The 10,087-nt window shown below is 53.1% G+C and overlaps 1 protein-coding gene across 1 annotated transcript in view; it reads left to right on the top strand.

Annotated features, from left to right (window-relative positions):
- The first annotated feature begins 2,875 nt into the window (after positions 1-2,875).
- Positions 2,876-10,087, top strand: part of LOC142475794 (coiled-coil domain-containing protein 142-like) — a 32,523-nt gene continuing 25,311 nt past the window's right edge. The window contains exons 1-2 of the mRNA XM_075581530.1: positions 2,876-2,912; positions 3,321-3,478. Coding sequence (XP_075437645.1) covers positions 2,876-2,912; positions 3,321-3,478 — 195 coding nt within the window. The remainder of the gene's footprint in view (positions 2,913-3,320; positions 3,479-10,087) is intronic.

The following is a 10,087-nucleotide window of genomic DNA, read 5'->3' as shown; positions in this document are numbered from 1 at the left end:
GTGTGTGCAGCGTGGGATCTGGTATGTAGTGTGTGCAGCGTGGGATCTGATATGTAGTGTGTGCAGCGTGGGATCTGGTATATAGTGTGTGCAGCGTGGGATCTGGTATGTAGTGTGTGCAGCGTGGGATCTGATATGTAGTGTGTGCAGCGTGGGATCTGGTATGTAGTGTGTGCAGCGTGGGATCTGGTATGTAGTGTGTGCAGCGTGGGATCTGGTATGTAGTGTGTGCAGCGTGGGATCTGGTATGTAGTGTGTGCAGCGTGGGATCTGGTATGTAGTGTGTGCAGCGTGGGATCTGATATGTAGTGTGTGCAGCGTGGGATCTGGTATGTAGTGTGTGCAGCGTGGGATCTGGTATGTAGTGTGTGCAGCGTGGGATCTGGTATGTAGTGTGTGCAGCGTGGGATCTGGTATGTAGTGTGTGCAGCGTGGGATCTGGTATGTAGTGTGTGCAGCGTGGGATCTGGTATGTAGTGTGTGCAGCGTGGGATCTGGTATGTAGTGTGTGCAGCGTGGGATCTGATATGTAGTGTGTGCAGCGTGGGATCTGATATGTAGTGTGTGCAGCGTTGGATCTGATATGTAGTGTGTGCAGCGTGGGATATGATATGTAGTGTGTGCAGAGTGGGATCTGGTATGTAGTGTGTGCAGCGTGGGATCTGATATGTAGTGTGTGCAGCGTGGGATCTGGTATGTAGTGTGTGCAGCGTGGGATCTGGTATGTAGTGTGTGCAGCGTGGGATCTGGTATGTAGTGTGTGCAGCGTGGGATCTGGTATGTAGTGTGTGCAGCGTGGGATCTGGTATGTAGTGTGTGCAGCGTGGGATCTGGTATGTAGTGTGTGCAGCGTGGGATCTGGTATGTAGTGTGTGCAGCGTGGGATCTGGTATGTAGTGTGTGCAGCGTGGGATCTGATATGTAGTGTGTGCAGCGTGGGATCTGATATGTAGTGTGTGCAGCGTGGGATCTGGTATGTAGTGTGCAGCGTTGGATCTGATATGTAGTGTGTGCAGCGTGGGATCTGGTATGTAGTGTGTGCAGCGTTGGATCTGATATGTAGTGTGTGCAGCGTGGGATCTGATATGTAGTGTGTGCAGAGTGGGATCTGGTATGTAGTGTGTGCAGCGTGGGGTCTGATATGTAGTGTGTGCAGAGTGGGATCTGGTATGTAGTGTGTGCAGCGTGGGGTCTGATATGTAGTGTGTGCAGAGTGGGATCTGGTATGTAGTGTGTGCAGCGTGGGATCTGATATGTAGTGTGTGCAGAGTGGGATCTGGTATGTAGTGTGTGCAGCGTTGGGTCTGGTATGTAGTGTGTGCAGTGTGGGATCTGATATGTAGTGTGTGCAGCGTGGGATCTGATATGTAGTGTGTGCAGCGTGGGATCTGGTATGTAGTGTGTGCAGCGTGGGATCTGATATGTAGTGTGTGCAGCGTGGGATCTGGTATGTAGTGTGTGCAGCGTGGGATCTGGTATGTAGTGTGTGCAGCGTGGGATCTGGTATGTAGTGTGTGCAGCGTGGGATCTGGTATGTAGTGTGTGCAGCGTGGGATCTGGTATGTAGTGTGTGCAGCGTGGGATCTGGTATGTAGTGTGTGCAGCGTGGGATCTGGTATGTAGTGTGTGCAGCGTGGGATCTGGTATGTAGTGTGTGCAGCGTGGGATCTGATATGTAGTGTGTGAAGCGTGGGATCTGATATGTAGTGTGTGCAGCGTGGGATCTGGTATGTAGTGTGTGCAGCGTGGGATCTGATATGTAGTGTGTGAAGCGTGGGATCTGGTATGTAGTGTGTGCAGCGTGGGATCTGGTATGTAGTGTGTGCAGCGTGGGATCTGGTATGTAGTGTGTGCAGCGTGGGATCTGATATGTAGTGTGTGCAGCGTGGGATCTGATATGTAGTGTGTGCAGCGTGGGATCTGGTATGTAGTGTGTGCAGCGTGGGATCTGGTATGTAGTGTGTGCAGCGTGGGATCTGATATGTAGTGTGTGCAGCGTGGGATCTGGTATGTAGTGTGTGCAGCGTGGGATCTGATATGTAGTGTGTGCAGCGTGGGATCTGATATGTAGTGTGTGCAGCGTGGGATCTGGTATGTAGTGTGTGCAGCGTGGGATCTGATATGTAGTGTGTGCAGAGTGGGATCTGGTATGTAGTGTGTGCAGCGTGGGATCTGGTATGTAGTGTGTGCAGCGTGGGATCTGGTATGTAGTGTGTGCAGCGTGGGATCTGGTATGTAGTGTGTGCAGCGTGGGGTCTGGTATGTAGTGTGTGCAGCGTGGGATCTGGTATGTAGTGTGTGCAGCGTGGGATCTGGTATGTAGTGTGTGCAGCGTTGGGTCTGGTATGTAGTGTGTGCAGCGTGGGATCTGGTATGTAGTGTGTGCAGCGTGGGATCTGGTATGTAGTGTGTGCAGCGTTGGGTCTGGTATGTAGTGTGTGCAGCGTGGGATCTGGTATGTAGTGTGTGCAGCGTGGGATCTGGTATGTAGTGTGTGCAGCGTGGGGTCTGGTATGTAGTGTGTGCAGCGTGGGATCTGGTATGTAGTGTGTGCAGCGTGGGGTCTGGTATGTAGTGTGTGCAGCGTGGGATCTGGTATGTAGTGTGTGCAGCGTGGGATCTGGTATGTAGTGTGTGCAGCGTGGGATCTGGTATGTAGTGTGTGCAGCGTGGGATCTGGTATGTAGTGTGTGCAGCGTGGGATCTGGTATGTAGTGTGTGCAGCGTGGGATCTGGTATGTAGTGTGTGCAGCGTGAGTAATATGTACTATAGCGGCTGGGGACCTCCTGCTTCATCTCTCTCACCTCAGCCATATGAGCCACTTCCAGGTATTCTGTTGAGACCTCTGACAAGTAAACTCTCTTTCTCCTGGAAATGGCGTCCTCCAGCAGGATAAGGGACTTGCTGGGAGGTCTCCTCTCCTGCAGGTTCTGACCCGGTATGTCTCTCCTGCAGGTTCTGACCCGGTATGTCTCTCCTGCAGGTTCTGACCCGGTATGTCTCTCCTGCAGGTTCTGACCCGGTATGTCTCTCCTGCAGGTTCTGACCCGGTATGTCTCTCCTGCAGGTTCTGACCCGGTATGTCTCTCCTGCAGGTTCTGACCCGGTATGTCTCTCCTGCAGGTTTTGACCCGGTATGTCTCTCCTGCAGGTTCTGACCCGGTATGTCTCTCCTGCAGGTTCTGACCCGGTATGTCTCTCCTGCAGGTTCTGACCCGGTATGTCTCTCCTGCAGGTTCTGACCCGGTATGTCTCTCCTGCAGGTTCTGACCCGGTCTGTCTCTCCTGCAGGTTCTGACCCGGTATGTCTCTCCTGCAGGTTCTGACCCGGCCCGTCCACCCATGGAGCAGTCCATTCTCAGTCGTTGTGTGGCCTCTCTGCAGCTCTGTCATCACTGGCTGAGGAGCCGCACTCAACACCACGTGGCAATGGGAGCCCCCGGCCCTCTACTACTGCTCACCCACGGAGACCTGCCTGTGAGTAACACACACACACACACACACACACACAGACCTGCCTGTGAGTAACACTGTTCTCTGTCTTTGATACTCTACTCAGACCACCCTCAGCTGCCTCTCCTTCCTCCATCTCCGCTCAGGACTTTGCTGACTATTTTAAGGAAAAGGTGGAATCCATACGTCAGAACATGCCCTCTGTTTCTTCCCCCCATCCTACACCTCTTCCTAACTCTCCTCCTTTCTTCCTTGATTCTTTTTCCACTGTCTCAGAGGAGGATGTGTCGCTGTTGATCGCCACTTCTCCCTCTACCACTTGCCCTCTTGACCCCATTCCCTCCCATCTCATAAAACCTCTAGCTCCTACTATAATCCCTACGCTCACACACATGTTTAACACCTAACTCTATTCTGGAACCTTTCCATCCTCCTTCAAACATGCAACAGTCATACCATTACTCAAAAACAGCAAGCTTGACCCTACCTGTCTTTCTAACTATCGACCTGTCTCCCTCCTGCCTTTTGCCTCTAAACTCCTTGAACGTCTTGTATTCTCTCGCTTGCTCCATTTTCTCAACACCTATTCTCTCCTAGACCCTCTACAATCTGGCTTCCGCACTGCTCACTCCACGGAAACAGCCCTCACTAAAATAACTAATGACCTCCATGCTGCCAAAGACAGAGGTCATTACACTCTGCTCATATTACTCGACCTCTCTGCAGCATTTGACACCGTGGACCACCCTCTTCTCCTTCACATTCTCCATACTCTTGGTATTCGGAACAAAGCTCTATCCTGGATCTCATCCTACCTCTCCCATCGTACTTTCAGTGTCTCTTCTGCTAACACCTCCTCCTCCTCTATTGATCTCTCTGTGGAGGTACCCCAGGGCTCTGTCCTGGGACCTCTTCTCTTTTCTCTGTACACACTCTCTCTAGGTGACCTAATAACATCTTTTGGGTTTAATTATCACCTCTATGCTGACGACACACAAATATACTTTTCAACACCTGACCTTACACCTGCTATACAGACCAAAGTTTCTGAATGTCTCTCTGCTATATCATCCTGGATGGCCCTCCGTCGCCTTAAACTCAACATGGCTAAAACAGAGCTCCTCATACTACCTCCCAAACCTGACCCTACTACCTCCTTCCACATTAATGTTGGAACTACGATCATCCACCCAGTAGCCCAAGCACGCTGCCTAGGGGTCACACTCGACTCCTCTCTCTCATTCGCCCCTCACATTCAAAACATTTCTAAAACTTGTTGCTTTTTCCTCCGAAATATAAAACAAAGATACGCCCTTTCCTCTGTTGCTCGACTGCTAAAACTCTGACTCAGGCCCTCATTCTCTCCCGTCTTGATTACTGTAACCTCCTGCTGTCCAGCCTTCCTGCCTCTCACCTGTCTCCCCTACAATCTATCCTAAACGCTGCTGCCAGAATCACTCTACTCTTTCCTAGATCTGTCTCAGCATCTCCCCTCATGAAATCCCTCTCCTGGCTTTCAATCAAATCCCGCATCTCACACTCCATTCTTCTCCTCACTTTTAAAGCTTTACATTCTTCTCCCCCTCCTTACATCTCAGCCCTAATTTCTCGCTATGCACCATCCAGACTCTTGCGTTCTGCTCAAGGATGTCTTCTTTCTACCCCCTTTGTATCTAAAGCCCTCTCCCGCCTTAAACCTTTTTCACTGACTGCCCCACACCTCTGGAATGCCCTTCCCCTCAGTACCCGACTAGCACCCTCTCTATCCACCTTTAAGACCCACCTTAAGACACACTTGCTTAAAGAAGCATACGAATAGCACTGTGGATATTCTGAACACAGGATACATAAAGCTTGGCCCCCTGCAGATGCACTTACCAGAACTCCCTCCTACTGTCTCTGTACGTTCTCCCTACCTACCAATTAGACTGTAAGCTCCTCGGGGCAGGGACTCCTCTTCCTTAATGTTACGTTTATGTCTAAAGCACTTATTCCCATGATCTGTTATTTATATTATCTGTTATTTATTTGATTACCACACGTATTACTACTGTGAAGCGCTATGTACATTAATGGCGCTATATAAATAAAGACACACAATACAATACAACACACACACACTCAATACCACGTGTCAATGGGAGCCCCCGGCCCTCTACTACTGCTCACCCACGGAGACCTGCCTGTGAGTAACACACACACCACACACCACACACCACACACACACACACACACCTGCCTGTGAGTAGCACACACACCACGTGGCAATGGGATCTTTCGGCCCTCTACTACTGCTCACCCACGGAGACCTGCCTGGGAGTAGCACACACACACACCACGTGGTAGTGGGAGCACTCGGCCCTCTACTACTGCTCACACACGGAGACCTGCCTGTGAGTAGCACACACACACCACGTGGCAGTGGGATCTTCTGGCCCTCTACTACTGCTCACCTACGGAGACCTGCCTGTGAGTTACACACACACACACACACACACCACACACACCACACACACCACACACACACACACACCACGTGTCAATGGGAGCACTCGGCCCTCTACTACTGCTCACACACGGAGACCTGCCTGTGAGTTACACACACACACACACACCACGTGGCAGTGGGAGTACTCGGCCCTCTACTACTGCTCACCCACGGAGACCTGCCTGTGAGTAGCACACACACCACGTGGCAATGGGATCTTTTGGCCCTCTACTACTGCTCACACACGGAGACCTGCCTGGGAGTAGCACATAGATCTGCCTGTGTGGAGCACACACACACAGGTATCTGCCTGTGAGGAGCGCACACACACACTCATACACACACAGGGATCTGCCTGTGAGGAGCACACACACACAGGGATCTGCCTGTGAGGAGCACACACACACACACACACAGATCTGCCTGTGAGGAGCGCACACACACACTCATACACACACGGGGATCTGCCTGTGAGGAGCACACACACACAGGGATCTGCCTATGAGGAGCACACACACACAGGTATCTGCCTGTGAGGAGCGCACACACACACTCATACACACACAGGGATCTGCCTGTGAGGAGCACACACACACACAGGGATCTGCCTGTGAGGAGCACACACACACACACACACAGATCTGCCTGTGAGGAGCACACACACACAGATCTGCCTGTGAGGAGCACACACACACAGATCTGTCTGTGAGGAGCAAGCACACACACACACACACACACACAGAGATCTGCCTGTGAGGAGCACACACACAGGGATATGCCTTTGAGGAGCACACACACACACAGTGATCTGCCTGTGAGGCGCGCACACACACACACACACACACACACACACCTGCCTGCCTGCCTGTGAGGCGCGCACACACACACAGGGACCTGCCTGTGAGGAGCACACACACACAGATCTGTCTGTGAGGAGCAAGCACACACACACACACACACACACACACACAGAGATCTGCCTGTGAGGAGCACACACACAGGGATATGCCTTTGAGGAGCGCACACACACACACAGGGATCTGCCTGTGAGGAGCACACACACAGGGATATGCCTTTGAGGAGCACACACACACACAGTGATCTGCCTGTGAGGCGCGCACACACACACACACACACACACACCTGCCTGCCTGTGAGGCGCGCACACACACACAGGGACCTGCCTGTGAGGAGTGTGTTTATCCTCCTGTGTAACGTCTGTCGTCTTCTTGGTCTTTTAATCTCTCTTAGAATCCACTCGCGTTCCATCCTTGTCCAACAATGATAATTTCTTCTTGTGATGTGTCCAGCTCACCGCCATTTTAGTTTCTTCACCTGTTTCAGACCCATTCATTCTTTTTCCTGACTCTTCGGGTGTCACGGTAGGGTCAGGGTTATAATACACACCTTCTAATCCGGGTTGAATTGAATGAGACTGTAATATAATAAAGAGATTTTATTCCTTACAGTTCAGGTGGACACACAAGGCACGAAATACAGTAAACCTACAACAATTTATACATATTAAAATATTCTGTTCGGTTAATCTGAGAGGGCTGAAAATTACCATGCCATCATGCCGGAGGCATAACTACATGGTGTCCAAATTTCAGCCTTCCAGCTATCACCGAACCAGAGATCGCAATATTGGGTTTTAGAACCTCATGTTACACAAACCACATTTCTCCGCCATTGGAGTCAATGGCGACAACCACACTTTATACAGTTAACCATACTCCGTTTGATTAGCCTGAGAGGGCTGGGAATGGCCATGCAACCATGCTGGAGGTGTGACTACCTGATGGCCAAATCTCAGTCCTCTAGCCCTCACCTAACCGGAGATAAGGATTTCTGTTTTTATACAATATTTTAAACCGGCATCCTATTTTCCCTCATGGCGGCCAATAGCGACGACCGTAACTATATACATATGAAATACCCTCCGTTCGGTTAGTCTGAGAGGGCTGGAAACTGCCATGCAATCATGCCGGAGGCATGACTACCCGGTGGCCAAATTCCAGCCTTCCAGCTATCGCCGAACCAGAGACAGGAATATCAGGTTTTAAACATATTTTAAACCTAGCATTTTTTTTCCGCCATTGATGTCAATGGCAGCGACCATCATGGCGGGTGCGACCCTTTCTCGCGGACTTTGCCCGTCGGACCTGGTTGGGGTCGAGAGAGGGGTTACCCACAAGCTAGGGGCAGAAAGAATTTTATCGCTAGCTGCCCCAGAACCAAAGTTATAAACTTTAATAGGTGTTGAACTTGGCAGTAACCGAGTTCTCACGGCAATTGAGTGATCAAAGCTCCTTCCATGAAACAGTAGCGGCACTCGGATGCTGTGGTTTTGGCCGCCAGCCAACACCGCTACATTAGGGCTTCCCCTGACTCGCTACAGTTACCAGCGGCCATTTCTAGGAATCCTAAGATTAATGGAGAGAGGTGGAACGAGAGTAACGGAGAGAGGGGGAACGAGAGTAACGGAGAGGGGGGGAACGAGAGTAACGGAGAGGGGGGGAACGAGAGTAACGGAGAGGGGGGGAACGAGAGTAACGGAGAGGGGGGGAACGAGAGTAACGGAGAGGGGGGGAACGAGAGTAACGGAGAGGGGGGGAACGAGAGTAACGGAGAGGGGGGGAACGAGAGTAACGGAGAGGGGGGGAACGAGAGTAACGGAGAGGGGGGGAACGAGAGTAACGGAGAGGGGGGGAACGAGAGTAACGGAGAGGGGGGGAACGAGAGTAACGGAGAGAGGGGGAACGAGAGTAACGGAGAGAGGTGGAACGAGAGTAACGGAGAGGGGGGGAACGAGAGTAACGGAGAGGGGGGGAACGAGAGTAACGGAGAGGGGGGGAACGAGAGTAACGGAGAGGGGGGGAACGAGAGTAACGGAGAGGGGGGGAACGAGAGTAACGGAGAGGGGGGGAACGAGAGTAACGGAGAGGGGGGGAACGAGAGTAACGGAGAGGGGGGGAACGAGAGTAACGGAGAGGGGGGGAACGAGAGTAACGGAGAGGGGGGGAACGAGAGTAACGGAGAGGGGGGGAACGAGAGTAACGGAGAGGGGGGGAACGAGAGTAACGGAGAGGGGGGGAACGAGAGTAACGGAGAGAGGTGGAACGAGAGTAACGGAGAGAGGTGGAACGAGAGTAACGGAGGGAGGGGGAACGAGAGTAACGGAGAGGGGGGGAACGAGAGTAACGGAGAGGGGGGGAACGAGAGTAACGGAGAGGGGGGGAACGAGAGTAACGGAGAGGGGGGGAACGAGAGTAACGGAGAGGGGGGGAACGAGAGTAACGGAGAGGGGGGGGAACGAGAGTAACGGAGAGGGGGGGGAACGAGAGTAACGGAGAGGGGGGGGAACAAGAGTAACGGAGAGGGGGGGGGGAACGAGAGTAACGGAGGGGGGGGGGAACGAGAGTAACGGAGGGGGGGGGGAACGAGAGTAACGGAGAGGGGGGGGGGAACGAGAGTAACGGAGAGGGGGGGGAACGAGAGTAACGGAGAGAGGGGGGGGGGGAACGAGAGTAACGGAGAGGGGGGGGGGGAACGAGAGTAACGGAGGGGGGGGGGGAACGAGAGTAACGGAGGGGGGGGGGAACGAGAGTAACGGAGAGGGGGGGGAACGAGAGTAACGGAGAGGGGGGGGGAACGAGAGTAACGGAGAGGGGGGGAACGAGAGTAACGGAGAGGGGGGGAACGAGAGTAACGGAGAGGGGGGGGGGAACGAGAGTAACGGAGGGGGGGGGGGAACGACGAGAGTAACGGAGGGGGGGGGGGGAACGAGAGTAACGGAGGGGGGGGGAACGAGAGTAACGGAGGAGGGGGGGGAACGAGAGTAACGGAGGAGGGGGGGGAACGAGAGTAACGGAGAGGGGGGGGAACGAGAGTAACGGAGAGGGGGGGAACGAGAGTAACGGAGAGGGGGGGGAACGAGAGTAACGGAGAGGGGGGGGGAACGAGAGTAACGGAGAGGGGGGGAACGAGAGTAACGGAGAGGGGGGGAACGAGAGTAACGGAGAGGGGGGGAACGAGAGTAACGGAGAGGGGGGGGAACGAGAGTAACGGAGAGGGGGGGGAACGAGAGTAACGGAGAGGGGGGGAACGAGAGTAACGGAGAGGGGGGGAACGAGAGTAACGGA

The sequence above is a fragment of the Ascaphus truei genome, unplaced genomic scaffold, assembly GCF_040206685.1.
Source record: "Ascaphus truei isolate aAscTru1 unplaced genomic scaffold, aAscTru1.hap1 HAP1_SCAFFOLD_1387, whole genome shotgun sequence".
Classification (NCBI taxonomy): domain Eukaryota; kingdom Metazoa; phylum Chordata; class Amphibia; order Anura; family Ascaphidae; genus Ascaphus; species Ascaphus truei.
Note: the sequence above shows the minus strand (reverse complement) of the source record. Positions and strands in the feature narration are given on the sequence as shown.